Genomic DNA, 26,250 nt, shown 5'->3' on the forward strand with positions numbered 1-26,250 from the left:
TGATCATCTTCTGGACAACAGTCAAGTCAGCAGTCTTCCCCATGATTGTGGTTGTGTGTACTGAACTAGACCGAGAGATACACTGTGTTCATACTGTTTTACTCAAACTCGAAATGAAATATTCTAATATTTTGAGATGGTTTTTTTTTTTGTACTGTATGCCATACTGATTAAAATTAAAATAGAAAAATGCTTGAAACATTTTAGTTTGTGTAATGAGTCTATAATATATAACATTTTCACTTTCTTAAATAACTGATGGAAAATATTGAACTTTTTCACAATATTCTAATTTTTTGAGATGCACTAGTATACACATTCCTTTCGGATGTTCAACGCGTCTTTCTCTTCCAAAATTGTCTCAAAATCTTCCAGATTTAACAAAGCAAATCTGGCGGCCATGTTTGTTTACAAATTGTCCCAGTCACGCGCTTATGCGGAAGTTTTACGTCTCCGACGTGTGACGTCATGTTGTCTTGACAATCATGCAATATCGTAAACCATATTCAACACTCATTCTCCATTGAGTAGAGTGATGTAATACACGTAGGATAAGCGATATGCGAACAATATTGCATGCTAGCAAACCAAATGAATGAAACCCGCTAAAAAGGAATAGAACACGTTTTTATTCCATTTATTCGGATCATCAAAGATTTTTCTTTAGCTTCCTTATTTTTTTCTATTATATTTTTCCTCAGCCAAAGAAGGGATCATAACGATGATGTAAAACCATGCTGTATTTAGAATTTTGCAATTCTCGGATCAACTGTTATTTCTGTAATGCTACAGGATTTACATTATCAGTCAAAAGTTTGTACACCCCTACTCGTTCATAGTTTTTTCTCCATTTTGTGTCCTGTGTGTATAATAGTACATTATAAGTGTTTCTTGTTCCTGCAAGCTTCATATCCAGCGCAAATGAAAGTAAAAACTTCTCATGTCAGACAAGATCTGAGTCTTGGTACACGTTTCTAGCTTCACCCAGGTGCCCTATGAACCTTTTGATAAGCAAAAAAAAAAGAAACCCAGCAACAAATTAATAGTGCACCTCATATTTTTATGATATTTGTATTTGTTTATAACGCATTGTGTTCATTCTGAATTAACAGCTTTGTCTCGCATCCCTGTTGATCAGAGTGAGTCTGGTCTGATCTACTGTAGGCATCTGTTGGCTCGTGTACACGCAGTAAGAAAGTTGGCACTCCAAGTGTGTTCAGCTGTGTAGTTCATGTTGAAATGAGGCTGCAACTAAATTGGGAGAAAATTGGGTTTAAAAAAAAACATTTGAGAGGCTTCGTACGTTTGTATTAGACAGACGCACTTCATCTACAAGCACCCATTGTCGTTAATGAGCAGTTCCACTGATGCACTGCATTCAAGCACATTTTTATCTGCTTTATTCATTCAACTCGGAACTAGGCACGTGCACGCGGTTATATCCAGATTGGGCTAATCTCAAAGTCAGTGCATCGTTCCCTTCAGCTGCATTTGGTGCTGGAGGAGTTCCTACTGTGTTATTATTGGCTGTTGTGGCTCTGTAATTATGATCCCATGCAGGATATGGACACTGCACTCACTCTCGCTCAATATATTCCCACTGCTCGGCGCTCGGCGGCGTTGCCATAGCAGCGGTTGGTAAGGTAGCGAGAGATTTGATGTGTAATCCCAACGGTGAAGGGAGTGTGAAATGGGAGGCTGCAGTGAAAGTACAGATGAAGAGTGTGTATGTGTGGGAGACAGAGCAGGAGATGGAGACATTGCAAATGTATTAATCTCATTTCCCTCCGAGTGGTGTAAGGTCACTCCTGCTAGCACTTCCTGCGAGAAATCTCAGATCAGGTATCGGTGCTTCCTAGCTGCTTCTAAATACAAGTTTATTGCAAAAATACTGTGCATTTATTCCCCAAGTAATACAGATGTTATAGCATTATTAATACACAGAGTAGAATAATGATCTGGAAAACGCCTAGCACATATAACACCTTGACCTTTGACCTTAGAACACCGTTTCACCTGCTCTTCCAGAAGGAAAGAAAGCACCCTCCCTGTTTTTCTTCTTCTTCCATCCTCTATATCTGACGTAGACTTTTGAGTCTTAGCGCGCACACACTTATAGACAGGCTCACACACCCACTGCTATTTTTACGCAGTGCAAGAGATGGGGATGGGAGGGGGAAAGACACCGAGCGAGAGAGCAAGAGAATCACTCGACTCTCTGTTCCTCTGGCAGGTGGACTATATGGATGAGAATGAGGAGTATTTTCAGCGCCAGGCTTCGCATCGTCAGTCCCGGAGGAGATTCCGCAAAATCAACCAGAAGGGTGAAAGGCAGACCATCATCGACACGGTGGAGCCATACCAAGCGGGCAAGCAGCCCATAACCCGCGGGTACCACACGGTGAGTACTACACAACTTTGTACACTCACTGTATGTGTGTGTGTGTGTGTGTGTGTGTTCACTTTGTGTTGCTTTGGCTTCTGGACATCATGATGATGTGTGTTATTGCGCTTAACATTGATTGAGACATTATCAATGGATACCACAGCTTAATTGTTTTCTTGTTTCACTAGTAACCTCCATCGCTTTTCCTATACTTGTATTTCTTTGTATTTACTGATGCATTTGCATATACTTGTATAGTTGTTGTTATATATAAAATGTATGGCTGTCTATTTCCACCGCATCATCGGAGCACATTTCTGTTAGAAGCATTTTCCTTTTTTCTTTTTCTTTTCCCCCCTAAGTAGGCTATTTTGATTATGTTTGCCAGCTGTAATGAACAAAAGGTGCTGAAGCAGCAACTAAAGCGCATGGTTTATCTGGAGATTAGAGATTCTCCAAGTTTATGGCATTCTTCAAAAACCCAAATTGGATCCAACATTTTTTAGCAAGTCCAAGCCAGTTGTGTTCATTTCAGAATAAAATGGCCCTTCAAAGACCACAGAATGATTTCAGCCTCAATTAACGCCATCTGTTTGCTGATGTGTTCGATTTTGTATATAAAAAAAAAAGAACAAAAAAAAAATCCCAAAACAGTTTAACGAGCAAAGTCTATATCAAAAAATAGCTAGGTGCTAAAGAAGGCAACTGGACTTGCTTGAAATTCTTGAAAATGTTTCACCTCTTATCCAAGGCTTTTTCAGTTCTGTCTGACTAGTGGGGAGTTCCAGGTATTTATCCTCTAGTGGACCAAAAGCAACTCCGAGGAGAGTCGTTGAGGTCACATGGGTCTGAGAGGGTGAATGATTCTTCTTGGGTGGACCAAAAGCCTTTTGGATGAGACCCATGGACCTGCTTGATCCATCCTGGTGCCCTGTGTCTGGTCGGAGTTTTATCGCACTGCTCCTGTGAAGGACGGTCCCATGAGGACAGTTGAGGGTTATACCTGGAGGACGCTCTGGACTCTTACAGTAATGCTTTTATGGCTGAGGACTACAGTTGTCTTGCTAACTTTAGGACTGCAGTTATCATGAACAGTTTTGCACTCAAGTTTCCATCAATGAAGAGCTATAACATCAACGAAACTGTCCTCATGTTAAAACTGTTAATATTATAGTCAGGCTGTCTGTTGTTGCCCAAATGAGGATGGGTTCCCTTTTGAGTCTGGTTCCTCTCGAGGTTTCTTCCTCATGTCATCTGAGGGAGTTTTTCCTTGCCACCGTCGCCATAGGCTTGCTCATTGGGGATAGATTAGGGATAAAATTAGCTCATGTTTTAAGTCGTTCAAATTCTGTAAAGCGACAATGTTTATTGTTAAAAGCGCTATACAAATAAACTTGACTTGAAACTTGACTTGACCATGTGACCTCAACGACTCTCCTTAGGGTAGACTGAAGAAGCCTTTCAGATGAGAGGTGAAACGTCTTCAAGAATTTCAAGCAAGTCCAGTTGCCTTCTTCAGCGCCTACGGTTTACTATGACCTGGATGACTGAGAACCTTCACAGATGTACTAACTTTGCTAGCTACTGTATGTAAAAGCAAGCTAGCTTAAGGTCTTGGGTCATTCCATAGTTTTATAATTGATTATTTTCTACAGTTTAGTTTAGGTTCAACTATTTAGCTTCTTGCCCGGTGTTTTAATCTCTCTAACTAACATAGCTCTTGAACATATCTCAAATATCCATTCATTAGATTTTTAAAATGAAACAGAAAACGTAGGGTTTATCTGTTGGGTAGAATTTTAGCATATGAATAAAAATGACAGGAAGTCTGACAAAAGCATGAGGAAAAATAATATTAGCATTCACATCATGATAAAATTATTTTCCATTGTAAGTCAACAACATTTCGTCAGTTACTTGGCTGAGGCAACAGATTTTTTCTTCAAAAACCCAAGGAAGCAAAGGATAGTTGTGTAAATTTTAGAATGAAAATGGCTCTTCAAAGAATCAGGAATGGTTTTGGGGTTAATTTGACGCCATGTGTTTGCTGAAGTGTTAGAATTATCTCGGTAACAAAAACTCAAAAAACACTCAGTAAATACCTCCACCAAGCCACATGTTCGGGTTTGCATCAAAATCTAATCAACTGTTCCTTGGCTCATGGCCCACCTTCCCTCCAAATTTCATTGAAATCCGTTCACTACTTTTTGAGTTACATTGGGAACAAACAAAGAGATGGAGGAGAAAACATAACCTCGTTTAACAAAGTTAGCTGCAGTAACAAAAACTGCAGTAAATCTAAAAATGACTAGCTATATAATAACGAGCTAACACAAAGTCTAGTTTTTTTTTTTGTTGTTGTTGCTGTAGTATCGCTGATTTATTATTTACAGTTCTGGTCACTATTTTAGGTTAATTACATGACCAGATAATTTAAGAATATAAATATTTACTTGGTGTTTTAATGTCGCTAATGTCTGTCAGATTGCTAGCCATTCATGAACATTCTAATGGGTGGTTTATGCGAGAAAATTTTGACCAAAGTTCTGACAAGAAATCTGACAAATATGAAGGAAGAATAACATTCACATGATAAAATGCTTTTCTATTTTTACCCAACAATATTTAATCAGTTACTTGGCTGAGGTAACAGATTTTCTGAGTTACTCATCCCTCAAAAATCCAAATTAGGTTCAGTGTTTTTTTGGGTTTTTTTTTTTTGGCAAGCACAGGTTGGCTGTGTGTGTTTGGGAATGAAATGGCTCTTCAAGGAATTAGGAATGACTTCAGGATCAATTTGACACAATCTGTTAAATTTTCAGGGGAAAAAAAACCCAAAAACACCTGTATAACTCCGAAAAAAACTAGCTTAGTCAGGTATGTAAAAGTAAGCAAGTTCAAACTCTAGCTTTATTCCCCCCCCCCCCATTTCTATAACTATAGTTCAGGTGATGGAACACTGTACGGTTTTAGGTCCATTATATTTCTAGAAACATTACCAACATGCAGTGCATGATTTAATATGTCCAGTGTGTTCGTGTTATTACTCATTAGCATGTTAAAGTGAATAATTTTTTTCGTGGTCCGGTTTCCATCTGATTGGCTGGCGAGTTACGGACACCGGTTACCTCTGGCGACGCGCTCGTTCACAACAGCAACAAACATAGTAGCATTTTTTGTCAACATTTATCTTTTTTTATAAGATTTATTTATAAGATGATCAAAAATCTTATACATTTTTGCTAGCATTTCTCAGGAGAATAGCATTAATTTTACAGCATGGATAGCGATAACGACAGTCTTCACAGCGAAAGCGAGTTTTACTACCCTGAGGAAGAAGAAATAAAAGAAAACATTTCAGGAGAAAGCTAAAAACCTCTAACTGTTGCTAACGCCGAGCAAAAAACATGGCTGGATCCTGAATGACTCCTATTTGTATAAATAGGGGACTACATAGGCGGCAAAATGTAGTTTTTTTCCTGCCATGGAAGTGCACTTGTATACCGAGGATGAAGCCATTTGCATTACTGCCGTGAATGAGGATTCAAAATGGCGGCTTGGCTCGGTTTTCCCTTTCAGGCGCTCTCGTTTTCTGTTAGAATTTGGTAAAGAAAAAATAAATATATTATTTACCAGCTTAAGGTCGGTCCGTATGTAGTCTGGCTAACGCGACTGCAAAGCTCTACGAGCTATTGGTCTGGCCAAGATATTAAGCCCAACCGTTTCCCAGAGCCCGTGGTTGACCCGCCTCCCTGAAATGCCTCAGTTTGCTACTGGTCAAAGCCAGAAAAGGCTGTGACGAAGCTTAAACCAATCACATCACTCTTTCCTCTGACGTATGCGACGCGACGGGGCTAACTGGTAGATTAAACCATAGACATCCTATTATTAAACTCTTACCAAAGCCGGTCGGAAGCAAGGCGAAAACATCCTTCCTTTCAATAAATACCTCCAGGGCTGCTCTTTGCTCCGTTTTCAATGAGAACTTCCCGTTGAATGCTTTCAATACAGCATTCGTGAATGAAGCGCTGCCGGCATAGATTCTGTAAACAATCTATGGCTTCCGGTCGCAGTTCTACTACGTCAGTGCCTTGAACACGCTTCTACCCAGGGCCGTTGGAGATGCTCAAAGTTGATTGGTTCCCGATTTTTCGGGAGCTAGGAAGAGCTGTAGATAGCTTGCCTGGCCAGACTAAGCTCGCAACAGGCCCTTGTGTTGCGTCACGCTTAGGATGGGCGGGCCCAGGCTAATCCGTATGGTGAAATACCGTGACCTCGGCCTTGAATACTGACCTCGGCCCAGAGGGCCTCGCTCAGTACTTTCAAGACCTCGGTCACGGTATTTCACGATACGGACCTCCCAGCTGGAAAATAACATGTATGCATTTTTATCCATTGGGTCATTCATTACGTACATTGATCAGAAAAACAAAAAAATCTCACAAACATGAGGAAAAATAAAAACACCCACATGATAAAATGATTTTACATTGTTATTCAGAATGATTATTATTATTATTATTATTATTATTATTATTATTATTCAGTTTCTTGGTTCATGCTAGTCTCCTGTAGCTACTCTGCTAAGCTTGCCGTTTCTTTGAGCTTTGTTTTGTCTTCCCCGTTGCGTCTCACATCACACCTTCATTTTTATCTCTGTGGTCTTTTTTTCCCTCCATCTTCCTTCTCTTCATCCTTCTTTTTCTTACGTTTCAGTGTTTTTAATTTGCTAGATTTCCCATCAGCTTCTTTGTCTTCATCTGCCCACGCTAGCAAACAGGAGTTAGCGTTAGCATGCTTAGCGTTGCCGATTTCCTTTTAGTTATTGTGCCTCCATAGCTCAATTTCTCTTCACATTTTTTGCTGTTTAATTTTTTCTTATTTTATGTGAGACCCAAGCGCTAGCCTTATTATTATTTGTTTGTCGTGATGGTAATTTGTTTCCTTTCTGCTTGTTGACCTTTTACCTGTGTGACGTGCTACCTTTGGTGTTCACTCTGTAGCTGATGTTGTGTCTGTCTGTTCTCAGTAGGTCCATGTTGTACCGGCTATAGAGCGTCTGTCTGTAGCAGCAGCAGTTCCTCCACTCAATTCTTACTGTGTTCTGTGTGGCTTGTTCAAGTGTGATGCACTGTGCTGCTTTGTGTGTGTGTGTGAGATAATCGGCGAGGTGTGCACGTCACTAAGCTTCCGCTTGGTGCAGGGAATATAGGCAGGGATTGCAGGTAGAAGCCTTCCATGTTGTTTAATCCTCTGTCGGTAGCAAAGCTCCATAATACATCCTCTTCACAACCAACATTTGGGATTTAGTGGAGGTACTGATGGTTAAGAAGGTTTCCTACTGTTTTGTGCAAAGGTAGAGGATGAAGCAAGGACGTTATTACAGTCCAACCAGAAGGCAGCTGTCTAGGTAGACAGCATTCCCGTTTGGAAGGCAGCTGCCATCTGAAGTTCCTTATATTGACTAGGCAACTCCATAATTTCCTTCACAAGATGACACTTCTTCCTTGTTAACTCTCAACATTTGATTTGTTTGTTTCCAAATCTAACTGCACTAGAGCTATCTAATGCTAAGGTCACATGTAGCCGGCTGGTCCGTGAGAACCGTGGCTGGGGCTACCATGGCCATTCTGGCAGATTTTGGATGTGATCCGTCGCATAAATTTGGGCTTCATAAATATGCAAATGAAGCCACAGTAGCCGCGATGGAAGCCGCTGATAAAACCAATGGCGGCACCAACGTATGGCCTTACAGCAATGATGGCAGCGTGTACGGTTTTCACGGCTGCAGTACGGCATAGCCACGGCAAGACAAAATAAGCCACACCCCCTAGGCAAACTTTTCACTTCCTGAAGAATGTTGTTCTGTGAATATTTTGAGCTCCATGGTTATGCCAGAATGCTTCAATAACCCTCGGTAGCCCACGAAAGCCTCACGTATGCCTTAAGGATGCTCATGGATGATTTCACGGTTGTGACAGATGAATTAATCTGGCACTTGACTCACAGCAATTTTCAACACGACCAAATTTTCCAGGGATGGAAGCCACACCCTTCTAGTTGTCAAGGTAGCTCCCCGGCTCTCACTTATTCTGATGGAAGGGCCCAGAACGCGTGCCGGTTGACCCTTGGAAGGTTCAAAATTGTCTACCGACATCTATTGACGTCTACCGTGAAGTGAGACTGAGGTGTAACAGCCATATTTATGTTTGTAGCTTGCCAGAAACCATTTCAATGGCTGAAACGAATAAATGACACCATTGTGTTAATTAGTCTTACGTAGTTACCAAGCTACAATATTCAGCAAAATGTAATTTAGCTTTCTTTAGCACCAGGATAAAAAAAACAAAACAAAACTTTTTAATAAATATATTTTACATCAAACACCCTGTCATGAAGGTTCTTCTGTGTGTGTCCCTCCCCATGTGCTGTACCTTACACGGATGGTATCATGTTCAAGGGGAAAAAAACCCCTACAACTTCCTTAGAAATTGAAACATGTTACCCATCCAAAGAACCACTTTGAAATCTTTCTCAGGGTGTAATTTGGGATCCATCGTCAGGTGACTTATGATAATGAATAAACTATTGCTCACGTGATCGTTTCGTACGTTTCCTTCCATTGGAGCACTAATATACTATTGCTCTATTGCACTATTGCTCCACTGGACCACACTGATGCAGGAGAAAAGTGCCAGCTAAGCCACCCTTTAATGTGTATGTTTTGCTTATAGGTCTCTTTTGTTTTGTTTTTCCAGCGGTTTCCTGCAGTTGTGGTATGAACATCTAAAATGAGAACTGCTCTAGGCACATTGCCCCCCTCCCCTTCAATTCAGATCCCTGAATTCCTACCGTTCCCAGAGGAAAAGCACTAGTGTTCCCTCACTTACTGTATCTAAGAAAAATTTGCTCTCTTACACAGGAAAATGCTTCATGTCCTTTAGCTCTGGTCTAGCATCGGAAACGAGGGGGCCAACTTTCTCACGACTCGGGCGAGATGTGACCCAAACTGCTGCCTGTTTTGAAACATCTGTGGGAAGGGAATGGCAGCGTAATGGTGTGTATCCAAACAAAGATCACATGGTTTCTTCCACAGCCTTCCATGTGAAAGGACTATAAATGACTGGGTGGCATTTTGACAGGCATTTTGTGTTTGTCTCTCCGGATTTGACTTTCGTTCTTCTTTGTAGAAGCTCCAAGAAATCATTGTGAAAACTCATTCAAAGAGAGTGACCGACTTGCAATGCCAAAAGTGCATCATAAGCTTGTAGATTCTAGCATCGTTTGACTTTGACTATTTTGACCGTTGTATTTCAAGCTAAATGCGATGTCTGTCTCTTTTCCAGCACTGAAACAAAAGTACCACTTTACAAGTGGTTTATTGCTTCAGAAGATTCTGGAATCATTGTGTTTTAATGCTTTCATCAATTGGTAGACGCTTTTATCCAAAGCAGGACACAAGAGGCAGATTCCAGTGTAAGACCTTTGCTGAAGGTTTCAACGATATCTTTCTGGCAGTCCTGGGATTTGAACTTTTCGGACACTTCTACAGAACCTGAAGCACTTTATCACTTCATTATACTTTCCTTGCTTAAATATACAGCTTGGTCTTGCCAGCTAATAGGTGCCAGAACACTAAGCTGGTCAAACCAGTAGAATATCTTTACTGGTTGGAAAATTATTTTGCCAAATTCCTTGATATTTAGCTAAATTGATCAAAAATGTTTGCATTTTACTTCTTGCCTTAACGTTCTGTTTGTTTATAGTTGTCTGAAATTTGTCTGTGGTGAAGTATTAGTGATGGTAATTGACTGGACCATGTATTCCTGGTCTATCAGTTTGACCAACTTGGCTTGTGTTTGGTAGCTGGGAGCTGGTCAGATTAAGGTGGATGTTTCAACAGTGGGGTCACCATGAAACAAATAATTTCTCTTTATTTTAAAATAAAAAAGTTGTGTGTCCAATGGGTTTTCCTTTCTACAAAATACAAGGGTACTTCAAAAAGTTCCCGGCCTCACCCGGAAACAAGGGGCATAGCTCTCATTTTGGAACGTAACCATATACTATAAAGCCTTATATCACTGTCCACAAAAACTCAAATGAAGGAAGCAATCAAAGGGGAAAAAAAGGAGAGGAAAGCTTTCAAGCTGGCATGATGTGGCTTTAGGACAATGCGCCCGTCCACACAGCACAGGTGGCGGGGCAGAAGCAAGCAAATGTGGCTTTGAAATGTTGCCCCATGCACCTTACTCACCCGACCTGGCACTGCCTGACTTCTGTTTCCCAAACTGAAACCCCACTCTTTGAGTCACCATTTTCAGAACGATGATGAAATCATCCATGAGCGGTATCTGGGGGCTCAAGATGTGACAACCTTCCGCAAAGGGATTGTGAAGCTTGAACATCGGTGGACCAAGTGCATTGAAGTTAAAGGAGACCATGTTGAAAAATAATGCAGTAATACATTTTTCTCCGGTGATGTTTTCTGGGTGAGGCTGAGAACTTTTGGAAGTACCCTCGTATTCAAGTATAACCTTTTATCAAGATTTGGAGCAGCTAGCCATCTAGAGAACCCATGGTGAACCATTTTTGTACTAAATGTATTCAATGAGCCAAAGTTAGTTGATCATTTAATGGAGAACTGAAGGCAATTTTTTTTTATATCAAAATTCTATTTCTCTCATTTTACCAAATATAAGAATGTGTTTTTGATCGCTATTTTGTCACTGCTATAGCAAGTTATGAGTGTTTGAAATATGCTCTGTAATATATCAGTCCGTATGTCAAAGCGATGGCCGTAAACGAGATTCGTCGAGACCTGTGCGAGACATCATAGGACGGATGTAAAACGTACAGCGCAAATCAAAGTGACCGACATCTGCCAACATTGTCAAAAGATGCACACGCCCTCTTTCAAATGCTGACGTAATCAAGCCGGAAGTTTTGTTTGTTTTGATAGCAATCAGGAAAGTTTGAAAAAAGTAGGCAGTAATCGTCATTTAAACTCGTTTTTGTGCAATATTTCGTTTGGAAAACAGTTTTCAAAATGGCGGCACGGACACCTGGCTGACACTTGACGTTTCCAAGTCTCGCACAAGTCTCGTGAAGATCACGCGGATAAGCGACGCCTGCCGTGGACCAAACGAACTAAATTCAACACGGCTAAAAACCGAATAGGCCGATAAGTATAATATTTAATTGCAATTAGTTGCCAATACGAGTCACGATAGAAAACCGAAAACGTAATTGAATAACACGTTAATTAAGAAATAAGGCAAGTTTAAAAATGACTTCAGTTCTCCTTCAAGCTACAGTGTCCGTATTAAGAAATTTGTAGTTTGAATATCTCCTCAAAAGTGCTGTGACCAAAATAAGACTGGAAGAAAGCAGTGCCATTTTGGCGCATTTAGCACTTCGGTAGTAGCTCGATCGTCTTCTGACCTGGAGCAATATTGCTAACTATAAATAAGATACACTATCTAATACAGTCTTCGGGTCAGGAAGTATTATAAACCCGAAACCCTAAAGACAGTTTGTGATATTGGGCAATAAAGCAAATTCCGCCATAGTTTAAATTTAATAACGTTTTGCTTGTGAAATTTATTCGCAGCACCAAATGTTGTGGTAACTTTTATTGACGTTAATTACATTTATCTCGCCAAAGCTAGCTCGATAACTAATGACCTTTTGACCAGAATTTCTGAGAGATCTGCAATCTGCAAAGAGATGCACCAGAAACCTAGTCTGGTTAACACCAGACCATATCACAAGTGAAATATGGTCTGGAATCCGCCTATTGAATTTCTCGTAGGGGAGGTGTGGTTTACGATTGTCAACGGCCTTTTATTGGACGTTGCAAATGTCTGTCATTTGGCGTATACGTAGCCCATGGCCAATCATGGCAGTTGTACCCGGTGACGTAGTTAGAGCGACGAAGACGAAGAGGCGAAGAAGAGAAGGAAAGAGAAAGAGAAGGCAAAACAAAAATAGGAAAACAATGGCACTGAACTTATTTCGCTTGTGATATGGTCTGGTGTTAACCAGACTAATTCAGAACAGTGTCTAAAGCTTGATCGAAAGTTTGGTTCGTATCGCTCGCCGCCATGTTAAATGTGATCCGTAAACAGTCCCAAATAAACTACAAGCTTCCATTTGTCGAGTAGTACACGTCACTGTCTTTCCACCCCTCCCCACTCTCTGATTGGCTCCCTAACTCAGGCGAGCCTTTAGACCAGGGGTCTTCAATCCTATCCACAAAGGGCCAATGTGGCTGCAGGCTTTCATTCCAACCAAGCAGGAGCTACACCTGATTTCACTTGTTTAATCATTTCACCCTCGTCTCCAATCAACAATCAAGTGAGCCTCCAATTTGGCTGTAATGAAAGCCTGCAGCTACACCGGCCCTTTGCGGATAGGATTGAAGACCCCTGCTTTAGACCATAGTTTCCATGCTGTCTTTTCAGATCGGAACGATTGTGCAAAGCAGCATGGGATTTCCCAGGCTACCAGAAACCTGCTTGGACCCCTCTATAGAGATCTTGCATGTGACGTCACAGCCGATCCAGATTGTGACAGATGCCATCTTGTAGGTCAAACGCCATATTCCGCCTTCAACTTCTACTTCTGGTTCTACTTCTGCTTTTACTTCTACCTTTTCTTCTGGAAAACCCTACTATATACAATTCTACTACAACAGCTGCGGCTACAAGCTCTCCCTACCTGTGCACGGTTTTTATGTTTTTTTGTGTGTATTTTTGCGTGTTGTTCGTCTGTACCGGACTTCAATATCCACTACAACCGTATGGACTTACTGGACATTGGTTTCCAGCAGAAAATGACGGTTTGTAGCGATTTCCATCGCATGCACAACATTCCGGACGAGAAAAAAAAAAACATTCCGGATGAGACCAGATTGCGAGACCAGCGGGGTCTCCGTGGATTGTTATCGGAAGCAAAGTGAAGGAGGCGGCGCCGGGAGCCGAAGCAAAATCGAGGCTACAGGCAGAGCCGGCCTGTTGACTAAGCTCAGAAAACAGCCACTCAAATCTCCACTGCCAAGCCTCTACCTCTCCAACTCCAGATCCATGTAAACAACACGGACGATTTGGAATTACCTTATTCTATAATCGGCTGGTCAGTGCTATACTCAATACTTAAATGACTTACCCATCCAGTGAGGATCATTTTCTTGTTTACAAGATGCCACATCTGAGTCGCTGACAAATCCTGAATTTCTGTAAAGATAACTGTCCAGAGAGTTATAAGCACGCAGTGCTTCACCACTGAACAGCGAGGGAAAGTTGATGAGGTAATCATACACGTCCGGGTATTCCGCTGGCAGTTCAACATCCGGTCGTGAAAACTCCGTCCGGAAAGCCATAAGGGTCACAAATCTGTAGATCGTTTATTTTAGACATATATCTAGTTATCTGTTCATTAGAAAAATGAGTCGTGTAGTCCGTCGGTTGAAATTGATCCATTCTGTACACGAGTGCATCAGTATTCAGCGGTGTTTTTGACCGACACGATGGCGGTTGTGTACTTTCCGGTCACGTGACTGCAAGATCTCTATTGCTTTTAACATGTGGAACAAGATGGCAGTCAGAAATGCATGGACATACAGTAAAGTGCAGATCTTACTGGGATCTCTGGGTATCACAGCATCCTTTTGGAACGATCAGCTTAATAATGGCAGTAAGTTATAGCAGTATGAGCTGAACGTATCTGTTATTTAATTGAGAGGACCATTGTTTTGGGAGGAATGTGATAGCGAGCTCATATACGGTATAGTGCCTTGTGTTGGGCTTAAAGTCAGAGCCATTACACACTCTCGCTCTCTCTCCAAGGCAATCAGTGTTGATTGTTCAGTATCTGTAGTGAACAGAATAGTGGCACCATTTTGAGCCAAGATTTCTGGGTAATTTAGTTCAGCTTATGTTACCAAAATCACCAGTGCCTGCTTATTTTGGTTTTCTTTTTCTTTTTGGGTCTGTGCTTCATGTTCATGTTTCGTGTGTGTGTGTGTGTGTCCTGAGCCACCCTCTGTTGTCCCAATGCAGCCACATCTGATGGAGAAAACTGAGCCTTTCTGAGGTGTATGTCCCTCGCTTCATGCCGTAGTATGACTTGCAAAGTGCCTTCCAGCATCTGTGTGTGTGTGTGTGCTGAATAACGCTCTCTCCTGCTTATAACTGCCGTCTTCTCTGCTTCTCTCCTCCGCTCTCATCTCGTTCTGGCTCCTCCTCAGGAATGCGTTAAAGCTCAGGTATTGTACTTATTCCCTGTTTCTTTGTGTGTGTGTGTGTGTGTGTGTGTGTGAGCGAGAGACACAGAAAAGAAAGCAAGCACACCTGCGCTTGCCTGCTGTGCGGTATATGATTGTCTGATAATGACATTCTCAAGGTAATTTGTACATTTAACACAACTACATGAGCTCTTGTTATTTCTCAAGCTGTGTAGGGTGTATATATATGCTGTCACAGTCTGTATACCTTATTCGTATATGTAGATTTACCCATGCTGATGTTTTGTAGCTGTGTATGAAGCCCCAGAGCACCCTTTAATGTGTGTGACCTGCCCTAAAGCTCCAGTGAAGCTGATGCAGCGTTAGCCTCGCATGTCTAATCTCCTAAACACAATCGCTGGTGGCTATCATTTTACATCCCATCTAATCGCACACACTGAATGCACCATTAGCAAATTATAACCAGCGGCTGAACTGTTTACAGCCAGGCTGCGATTATTTTGATTATGGAGCCTGATAAAGATCAAGAGACACAGGCCTAGCAGTAATGAAATGTGTGTGCTTAAGCTTCTGGTCCTCATATAGATCGCTGATCGCAACACCATCGTCTTCACGCCTCATGAGTGTGTTAAAAAAAAGGGCGGGGGGGTCTGCTCTGCAGATTCACTGAGGGTGGGGTGTGTGTATGCATATATTATGTGGGGTGTGTGTATATAGAGAGGTGGCGCAAAGATATGAAGTTTATCTTTGAGTGGTGAATGTATACATCACGAGTGAAATAATTTTCGACACAAGAAGATAAACTTCACATCTTCGCACTACTGTGTAACGTTCTTTATATTAATCAAAAGAATTTTAATTTTGAACCAGTTTGCCAGCACTATATTACATTATACAGGCATTTAGCAGATGCTCTTATCCAAAGTGACATGCAAGCAGCCTGGGGAGCAGTTAGGGGTTAGGTGCCTTGCTCAAGGGCATTTCAGCCATTCCTGCTGGTCCAGGGAATCAAACCGGCGACCTTTTGGTCCCAAAGCTACTTCTCTAACCATTAGGCCTTGGCTTCTAACACATGTCTAGTCAGCAGGAAAACACTGGGAGTGCCGTGACGTCATCGGAGTGAAATATCAGGAATTATTATCCATACAGGACACTTTTTCGATGGAATAAAAACATGTGTTCTATTCCCTTCTAGCGGGTTTCATTCATTTGGTTTGATAGCATGCAATATTGTTAGCATATCGCTTAGCCTACATGTATTACATCACTCTACCCAATGGAGAATGAGCGTTGAATATGGTTTACGATATTGCATGGTTGTCAAGACAACATGACGTCACACGTCTGAGATGTAAAACTTCCACGCTAGCGAGCGACTGGGACAATTTGTAAACAAACATGGCCGCCAGGTTTGTTTGTTGAATACGGAAGATTTTGAGAGAATTTTGAAAGAGAAAGACGCGTTGAACACCCGAAAGGAATGTGTATGATTAATAATAATAATAATAATAATAATATTAATAATAATCTTGGCTCGCTTTTTTACGTGGTATATCAGATATATTCCATTCAGCTATCCGTCTTCGACTCGTTCAGTATCATGCTAGCTGAATGGAATACATCTGATATACCACTCAATGCCAGCCAATACTATTTAAATATGTTGCTCAGATCCGCGATGTATTTCGTATGAAAAATGCAAAGTTTTCGATACAAGAAGATAAAATTCCTATCTTCAAACCAATGTGTGATTTTTCTTTTTATTATATCGACACATTCACAAACAAAAAGTACCCAAATTTATCAAAACAATTCAGCGATTTCCTCACGAGTGACATATAGAGTGTTAGGAAAAATGTGTGGCGTATTTTCTAGTAAAACACTCACGTGGATATAATATAAAAGTGTGTGTGTGTGTCAGAGAGAGAGAGAGAGAGAGACTTGTGAGGTGTTCTTGTGAAGAGCCGGCTCTATTTTTAGACCCTGTCCTTGTAATTGGTGCTAGTGCAGCTTCAGGAGACACAAAAAGGCCTGTTTTAAAGGATTTGTAGCACAGGAGCATGCACATTTCCTTACTGCAAGACCCATTTAGAATTCAGTTATGAAGATGTTACTGCAGGGTGAAGTACTTTTATTTATTTCCTTTTTTTTCCATCTACGACATGACTAACCTCTCTTCTGTCTAACTTAGCTTCTGAGCCGTAACTTTAGCAGTATTGATATTTTCAGTATGGATATCGTGCAATACATTTTCCACAGTTTGCTCTGTCGCATGTAATCTCTAGATGTTTGGTGATAATCGGTTACACGATATATCGCAATATTGGACATGCATAATTCATAAAAATGTGCTTGTTAGTATATATTTATAGCACATTTTGTTCTTGTATTTATTTGAGGCGTAATGATATGGAGTATCATTTTATATCATTCAGTGCAAGACTCTTGATTTGATACATACATGTTATTTACCAGCTGGGAGGTCCGTATCGTGAAATACCATGACCGAGGTCTTGAAAGTACTGAGCGAGGCCCCCTGGGCCGACGTCAGTATTCAAGGCTGAGGTCACGGTATTTCACCTTACGGACTGACCTTAAGCTGGTAAATAATATATATTTTTTTCTTTACCAAATTCTAACAGAAAACGAGAGCGCCTGAAAGGGAAAACCGAGCCGAGTCGCCATTTTGAATCCTCATTCACGGCTGTAATGGAAATTGCTTCCTCCTCGGTATACAAGTGCACTTCCATGGCAGGAAAAAAACTACATTTTGCCGCCTATGTAGTCCCCTATTTATACAAATAGGAGTCATTCAGGATTCAGCCATGTTTTTGCTCAGCGTTAGCAACAGTTACAGGTTTTAGCTTTCTCCTGAAATGTTTTCTTTTATTTCTTCTTCCTCAGGGTAGTAAAACTCACTTTCGCTGTGAACACTGTCGTTATCGCTATCCATGCTGTAAAATTAATGCTATTCTCCTGAGAAATGCTGGCAAAAATTTATAAGATTTTTGATAATCTTATAAATAAATCTTATAAAAAAAAGATAAATGTTGACAAAAAATGCTACTATGTTTGTTGTCGTTGTGAACGAGCGAGTCGCCAGAAGTCCGTAACTGGGGTCCGTACAGTAGGATACGGACCCGCTCGCCAGCCAATCAGAGCACAGGATTTGGACCGCAAAAAAATAAATCTGATTATTGATAATAATACATTCATTAGACTGTAAAATAAAGTCTGCTATTCGTCATAAAATATCGCTAATATTATGCGAATTGTAATAAACTTGTAAAACGCACACTTCTCTTAAGCATGCTGTTTTTCCTGAACCAGTATGCTAGCATATGATGGTATATTAGCTTGAGAACAAAAAACAGTAACGGCTGCTTGGGGGTTGGGGTTGATGCCGTTCTTCAGACACGCCCCTTGTGATTCAAAGCTTGGCCAATACATAGTTTGCACATGACGTCACAGAGTCGGGGATTCCCTAGTGGCGGCCATCTTGCAGGTCAAGCTTACCGTACGGGTGACTGAGCACACATTGTAACACGCGAGTATAAACTCTTCAAAAGAACCCAAGCAGGCTATTTAAAGCTAGCAATGGTGCACACCTGTTGTATTCACGGCTGTCGTAATAGGTCAGATGATGACGTCAAGCGGAGCTTTTATGGAATTCCCACTGTACGGGAGCACGAAGGCGAGCAAACAAAGAAACTCAGCATACAAAGGAGAAATCTATGGCTTGCGAGAATCAACCGCAAGGATTATCAGCCTTCCAAACACAGCAAAGTCTGCTCTGATCATTTTATAAGTGGTAAGTTGTTTAAATAAACAATCAATTGTGTTTAAGTTTGTTTTTGGAAACCAAAACATCGTGTAAACAATCTCTGGAGAATGCCTAACTGGAACCGCTGAGTGTATGTTTACATTGTAATGTACACTTAATATCACTCGTTTCACGTTTTCTATTTCCAATGTTTACATACCTTGGCTGTAATTAGGACACGACTGTCACTTGTTTTTATATGGTGGACTTCACGGACCCAGCCACAGACAAAATAATTGTATGACTCCAGCGCCTTGTATGCTTTGAGGTCAAGTGTGTAGGCACTTTTACTATTCACGAAATAGTTCACAATATCAGGGTACGATATGGATGGCAGCCCTGCATAGTCACTTGAAAATGCATCTTTGTCCACTTCGTAGGGGTCAATTCCCCCAATCAAGGCCAGTTTGGCTGCATACCGTTGTCGTGAGATGTCGTCCAATGTATCTATATACTTCCGTTTGCTTGATTTTGCCGACATTGATCTTTATTTTAGAAAACTGACTATATAACTTCATAAATTCGTCCGAGATAACGTAGCCGGTAATGGCGATGGTCCGTTTTGTTTGACCCACAAGATGGCGGCTGGAGGGCGTTCCCCGGAATGCCGTGACGTCAGTGAAAACTATGTATAGCCATGTTTCTCTTCTTTCTTTCTTTCTTTCTTTGAATTCTAATGCACAGCTTTTATCATGTTTTTATTATGCTGCTAGAAATTGGATCATGATGGCTCACAGGAAAAAACAACAACTTTATTTAACCCTTTGGTGACTGACCCCTTGAAAATGGTTCCTCCAGGAACCATGACGTTTCAGTTGTCAAGACAACGGAAAAACTAAAATACAAATACAAGAGCATTTTGTTTTGTGCACAAGAGCATTGTGACGTATCTTTCTGTTTTTGTATTTTAGTTTTTCCGTTGTCTTGACAACTGAAACGTCATCGTTCCTGGAGGAACCATTTTCAAGGGGTCAGTCACCAAAGGGTTAAATTTTTTTTTAAATAACGTTGAATATTTTAATGAACTGAAAATGGAAACCTGAGGCACATCCGGCAGTACAGTATTAAAGCAAGGCCTATTTTTGTTGTATAGAAAATGTATATTATTGAGACACCACTGTTTTTGTATCATATCAAAATTTAATTTTTGTGTCTTGCGACACCCTTATGGTTATGTTGCACAGATTCAGTGTTTTGTTCTCGTTCTCATTCCTGACAGAAGTAGTCCCTTTTGGGGATCTTCATTATTTGTCTTTTCTTGTATTATTTGTACGTCTAAGGTTGGGATGTCAATGTTACAGGTCAGGTGGAATTTTTCAACCTAGGTTTGAAATTTTAACCCGGTTCATAATTTGCTACTTGTATCAGGGAGACTTATAATATCTCGGGTTAGGTTTGGAGTTCGGATTTGGGAAGACTTTGTATTTTAAATTATTTGATGACATAAGACTGACTATACTGTCTAGTGGTTAAAGTGTTGGGTTAAGAATCAGAAGGTTCCGAGTTTGAATCCCGGTTAAGTATGAAAAAAGTTATTTAAAGCTAGATAGAGACTGTGACTAAAGTCACGGTAATTTGCACTCGCTGTTACAAACCGGGATGTCTGGTCGCTGTATCCTATAGATCCAAAACAGTAAGAGATACAGAATGGTGCTTAGTGAGGAAAAGTTGTGTGTTGCTGCCCTGAACAAAAAGAAAAAATCATAAAAATTGACAGTGTGATAAGTGATTGAAAAGAATCCAGTTTTTCATGGATCATTCCAGTTCAGTGATCTGGATCACCACCAAAAGTCATAGCAATGTAATTCAGCCCAGAGGTATTCTTCATGTGATGATTCATAATGGTCATGGGTTGAAAATTGAGGTACAAATAGTGTCCTAAAAAGGTTAGTAATAATAATAATAACTAGATAGAGACTGTGACTAAAGTCACAGTAATTTGTGCTTGCTCTTACAAACCGGGACGCCTGGTCACTGTACCCTAAAGAGCCGGAACGGTAAGGGATAGAGAATGACGCTTAGTGAGGGGAAAAAGCCCATTTTTCATGAATCATTCTGGTTCAGTGATCCAGATCAGCACCAAAAGTCATAGCAACTTAATTCAGCCCAGAGGCATTCTTCATGTGAAATTTGGTGATTGGTTGAAAACAGGGAGAAATAGCGTCCTAAAAAATGTTAGGATAATAATAGGAAGATTAAAGTAGATGGATCCTGAGTGAGGGTAACAATTTGCGTCAGCGCTACTAGTGCAAAATAATAATAATAAAGTAGAAAGATCCTGAGCTAATTTAATTGCTGCTAGCGCAAATTAAATAATGCTAATGAGGTAGATATGAATAGGTAGACAGACAAGAGGAAACACTGAGCTAGATGTAGATGGAGAGGAAGTGGATGGAGGAAAGAGAGACCAAAGAAGTGATGGTAAAATCCCTTTTAAGGATATTTAGGAAATTATGAACTAGGTTAAAAACTTGAACCCAGGTTAAAATTTTTAATCTGTAACATGTATTTATTTTTTTTTAATTCTTTCTTGTTTTTGCTCTCAAATTGATCGAGTTCAGGATGTTATTGCTCCCGAGTGGTGCAACAGAAAAGCGTTTGTCTTATCATCATCATCATCGTCCAGAGATCGCAAGCTTGAATTCAGACAATGCTACATCCGTACCATCCATGGCCAGGAGTTCAAGAGAGCAAAACTGGCATAATGTGATCATATAATGTCTCTCTCCTGTCAGTTACAGCGACACGAGCCAATCACGGGTGTCTGTGAGCTCAAACGGATAGCGCTTTTCTCTAATTGTGTTGCGCTGTAATGGTCTTCACCCTCCCTGTTTGGTGGCTGTCATGTCATTGGAGACTAAAATGAGAAGAAAATCTTGAAATTAGGAGGAAAAAAGAAAGTTATTTCGCATCAGTAATGTTGTAGTCAGTATTGTGATAATATACTAAACTGGTATTTATGGAGTCACTGGCTCTAAGTCCTGTACCGTATGTACTGATGATATTACAATCAAACGAGAATGCGGAAGGTTAAAAAAGGGCAGATGATGAGGAGTATGACTTGGCGTGGCATTTTGTCGTCTCATTTGGGTGTGTGAAGAAAAGACAGACAAAAGGAAAGGCATAATCTATTCTTTGTGAATGACTGACTGTCTTCATGTCTGTCTGAAGTGCGTCTCAGCTTTACACTTGTATCATCTTTCTCTTCATTCATCCATCAAGTATGTGTGTTTGTGTCTGTATAAGGGCGTGGCTTGTGAGGGGAAAAAAAAGAGTAATTTGAATATAAATCTTGAATCGGTGCTTCAGAAGACAATCATATCCAGGTTCCAATTTATTTGCAGCAGTTTATATGATGTACAAGAAAGAGCGCAGTTGCATTCTTGATTATGATTGGTCAGAAGATTCTTCTTTGGAAGAACTGATGGAAGATTGAGTTCAAAATCCAACCTCAGCCAGAGACACGGTCGGGCCGTTGAGCAGCGTCATTCACCCGGAGTTACTCAGCTTTCTGCTTTGCTTTGGATTCTGCTTCACTTCTCCATCGCTTTGGATTCATGGGATAAATAAATGGAAATGTTGTCTTGTTGCAAGCAATATGTTGTTTGGTCTGTTTGCTGAGGCAGGGAGTATTTAGATGGAAACAAATGGGTTTAATTCTCGAAAAACATCAATAATTCATTTGCTGGATTGTCTGTGTGTGTGTACGTGCGTGCATGAAGCATTTTAACGCTCCTTCGCCTACCTTTTTTCTTTAAAAAGCATCTTGTACGATTTTCATAAATCCTGCTTGATTAAAAAGAGACGTAAAACCTGACAGAACTACTGCTCTGTTAGTCTATCAAAGATTTTTATTACTATGGAAAGTCCACAAAGTCACAAAAAAAAAAGTCCACTTTAACATTTAAGCGTTTCTAGACCCGTAATATTCCGATTCCAATGAATTTGGAACAAATGTGATTTGTCGTAACGTTGTGCAATAGATCTGGCTCATTTTTCCAAATCAGACTTGTTTTATTTATTTCTGGCCCTGAAACGATCTCTGCCCACAGCATTACCACTTCTCTTAAAAAGCAGTCACATGGAATAAAAGAATAATAATAAATCTGTCAGTGTTTGCATAATAATTGTAATTGCTGGCAGTGCTTTTAAAAAAAAATAAAAAATGCATACCGGCGCTTTAATTTTTTAATTAAAAAAAAAAAACTATCATAGGGTAGCATACATGTACATGTAGGGTAGCATTTTTTTTTTCGACAAAAAAGTTGAGCATAATGGCTACAATTCTAGACGTAATTGCTCCAGTGATCGAGAAATTATGCATGCAGTAAACTTCTAGGAAATAATTTACAAATGATTGATTATTCACAAGCAGATCAATTTTGGAGCAGTAAAATAGTCCCAGGGAAGATGATTACGACGTGATTTGGTCTTTATCTCGTCGCAGCATACAATGAAGAACAGCACAAACAAAAATAACAGCACAAACTTGGGAGAATATTTTGTCAGTGCATTAGAAATGCAGTATATCAGTTTCTAAAAGCAATTTTGTCGTCTCATTTCGAGCCCTGTGGGAGGTTCGTGTTGTTCGGTATATTACTTTAGAAGCAGCCATTTCACATAAACACCACAAAATTGTTTTACTGCACTGTGAGTTGAGGAGGAAATATGTCCATTGAGAATGAACATTGTTTCTTATACTTTAAGAATAAGTGCTTAACTCCCTCAGTCAGTGAGGAAATCCTCTTCTCCAGACAGGAAATGAGTATGGGTGTGGAACTGGATGTGGTCATGGGGACCTCTTGCAGGTAGCATGAGAAAATCGGATGTTGCAAGATGTTTTTTTTTTTTCTGTAACCCATTTACACTGTTTTCACATTTCATGTCTGCTGATCAGTATTAGTCAAAACTCCTCGATGGTGTGATGGGATCAGCCGGAGGACCTCGGGAGGTGATCTCGAGCAGGAAGAAACCTGTTCTGTACAGCATCGCAGCACAGGCTGCACAAAAATAGTATGGAGAAGATCGAAAGACGGAAGAGTGAGAACGATTTGGTTTCATATATTCCAGACATAATATTCTGAATCTTCAAAAATTAGAAATGAAACAAAGAAAAAAATAAGTAGCCACTTCGAAATCAAACAAAGAAATAAGGGTGAAAATTATTTGTGATGGTACGCAAACATATTCCAAATGTATAAATAAGTGAAACACTCAAGCAAACAAAAAGAACCAAACAAGCAAAGCAAAAGAAAAAAATGGAGTGAAAATTGATTATCCATTCATACTATACCATCTATCCATTACCATTTATCCTGTGCAGGGTCGCGGTCAAACTGGAGCCTATTCCAGCTGACTATGGGTGAAAGGCGGGGTACACCCTGGACAAGTCGCCAGGTCATCACAGGGCTGACACATAGACACAGACAACCATTCACACTCACATTCACACCTACGGTCAATTTAGAGTCACCAGTTAACCTAACCTGCATGTCTTTGGACTGTGGGGGAAACCGGAGCACCCGGAGGAAACCCACGCAGACACGGGGAGAACATGCAAGCTCCACACAGAAAGGCCCTCGCCGGCCACGGGGCTCGAACCCGGACCTTCTTGCTGTGAGGCAACAGTGCTAACCACTACACCATCGTGTCACCCTCATAATATACCAGATATGAAAGAAAAAAGATAAAAGATGTGTCAAATTTAATCATAATACAAATGAAATGAATGTGGGAGAGAAAAGAAAGAAAGAAAAAAAAACTATGAGAGAAAAAAGATAATTTAATAATAATAATAATAATTTATAATACATTAGAATATAATTATTCTAGTTTATGAAACATAGTATAATATATAATTTATTTAATAAAATTTAAAAATAAAATAGTACGTTTATTTGTTTTTACTGATTTATCTTCTGTTCAATACTGCGACCTTTGCACAGTTTTTATCTTCATTTATCACAATTGTTGTTTTTAGCACTATTCACTGTTAATGCACATTCACATGTACAAGGCATATTTTTATTCATATATATAACCTCGATTCCAAAAAAGTTGGGACAAAGTACAAATTGTAAATAAAAACGGAATGCAATAATTTACAAATCTCAAAAACTGATATTGTATTCACAATAGAACATAGACAACATATCAAATGTCGAAAGTGAGACATTTTGAAGTTTCATGCCAAATATTGGCTCATTTGAAATTTCATGATAGCAACACATCTCAAAAAAGTTGGGACAGGGGCAATAAGAGGCTGGAAAAGTTAAAGGTACAAAAAAGGAACAGCTGGAGGACCAAATTGCAACTCATTAGGTCAATTGGCAATAGGTCATTAACATGACTGGGTATAAAAAGAGCATCTTGGAGTGGCAGCGGCTCTCAGAAGTAAAGATGGGAAGAGGATCACCAATCCCCCTAATTCTGCGCTGACAAATAGTGGAGCAATATCAGAAAGGAGTTCGACAGTGTAAAATTGCAAAGAGTTTGAACATATCATCATCTACAGTGCATAATATCATCAAAAGATTCAGAGAATCTGGAAGAATCTCTGTGCGTAAGGGTCAAGGCCGGAAAACCATACTGGGTGCCCGTGATCTTCGGGCCCTTAGACGGCACTGCATCACATACAGGCATGCTTCTGTATTGGAAATCACAAAATGGGCTCAGGAATATTTCCAGAGAACATTATCTGTGAACACAATTCACCGTGCCATCCGCCGTTGCCAGCTAAAACTCTATAGTTCAAAGAAGAAGCCGTATCAAAACATCATCCCGAAGTGCAGACGTCTTCTCTGGGCCACGGCTCATTTAAAATGGACTGTGGCAAAGTGGAAAACTGTTCTGTGGTCAGACGAATCAAAATTTGAAGTTCTTTATGGAAATCAGGGACGCCGTGTCATTCGAACTAAAGAGGAGTAGGACGACCCAAGTTGTTATCAGCGCTCAGTTCAGAAGCCTGCATCTCTGATGGTATGGGGTTGCATTAGTGTGTGTGGCACGGGCAGCTTACACATCTGGAAAGACACCATCAATGCTGAAAGGTATATCCAGGTTCTAGAGCAACATATGCTCCCATCCAGACGACGTCTCTTTCAGGGAAGACCTTGCATTTTCCAACATGACAATGCCAAACCACATACTGCATCAATTACAGCATCATGGTTGCGTAGAAGAAGGGTCCGGGTACTGAACTGGCCAGCCTGCAGTCCAGATCTTTCACCCATAGAAAACATTTGGTGCATCATAAAACGGAAGATACGACAAAAAAGACCCAAGACAGTTGAGCAACTAGAATCCTACATTAGACAAGAATGGGTTAACATTCCTATCCCTAAACTTGAGCAACTTGTCTCCTCAGTCCCCAGACGTTTACAGACTGTTGTAAAGAGAAAAGGGGATGTCTCACAGTGGTAAACATGGCCTTGTCCCAACTTTGAGATGTGGTGTTGTTATGAAATTTAAAATCACCTAATTTTTCTCTTTAAATGATACATTTTCTCAGTTTAAACATTTGATATGTCATCTATGTTCTATTCTGAATAAAATATGGAATTTTGAAACTTCCACATCATTGCATTCCGTTTTTATTGACAATTTGTACTTTGTCCCAAATTATATATAAAATGTTTTTTTTCAATTGTTATATTTTATCTCTCCCTCTCTCTCTTGCGCTCTCTATCCCTCTCTCTCTCTCTCTCTCTCTCTCTCTCTCTCTCGTACATTTTTATTTGTATATTGGATATTTGGCTTGTTCTTGGGATCTTTTTCATTTATTTATTTATTTATTCT

The 26,250-nt window shown here is 40.2% G+C and overlaps 1 protein-coding gene across 7 annotated transcripts in view; it reads left to right on the top strand.

Annotated features, from left to right (window-relative positions):
* rapgef2b (Rap guanine nucleotide exchange factor 2b) overlaps positions 1-26,250 on the top strand; it is a 306,645-nt gene that overhangs the window by 160,338 nt on the left and 120,057 nt on the right. For all 7 annotated transcript variants that reach the window (XM_060927285.1, XM_060927286.1, XM_060927290.1 and 4 more), the window contains one exon: positions 2,234-2,401. In XM_060927285.1, coding sequence (XP_060783268.1) covers positions 2,234-2,401 — 168 coding nt within the window. The remainder of the gene's footprint in view (positions 1-2,233; positions 2,402-26,250) is intronic.

This window comes from Neoarius graeffei, chromosome 8 (assembly GCF_027579695.1).
Source record: "Neoarius graeffei isolate fNeoGra1 chromosome 8, fNeoGra1.pri, whole genome shotgun sequence".
Taxonomy (NCBI): Eukaryota; Metazoa; Chordata; class Actinopteri; order Siluriformes; family Ariidae; genus Neoarius; species Neoarius graeffei.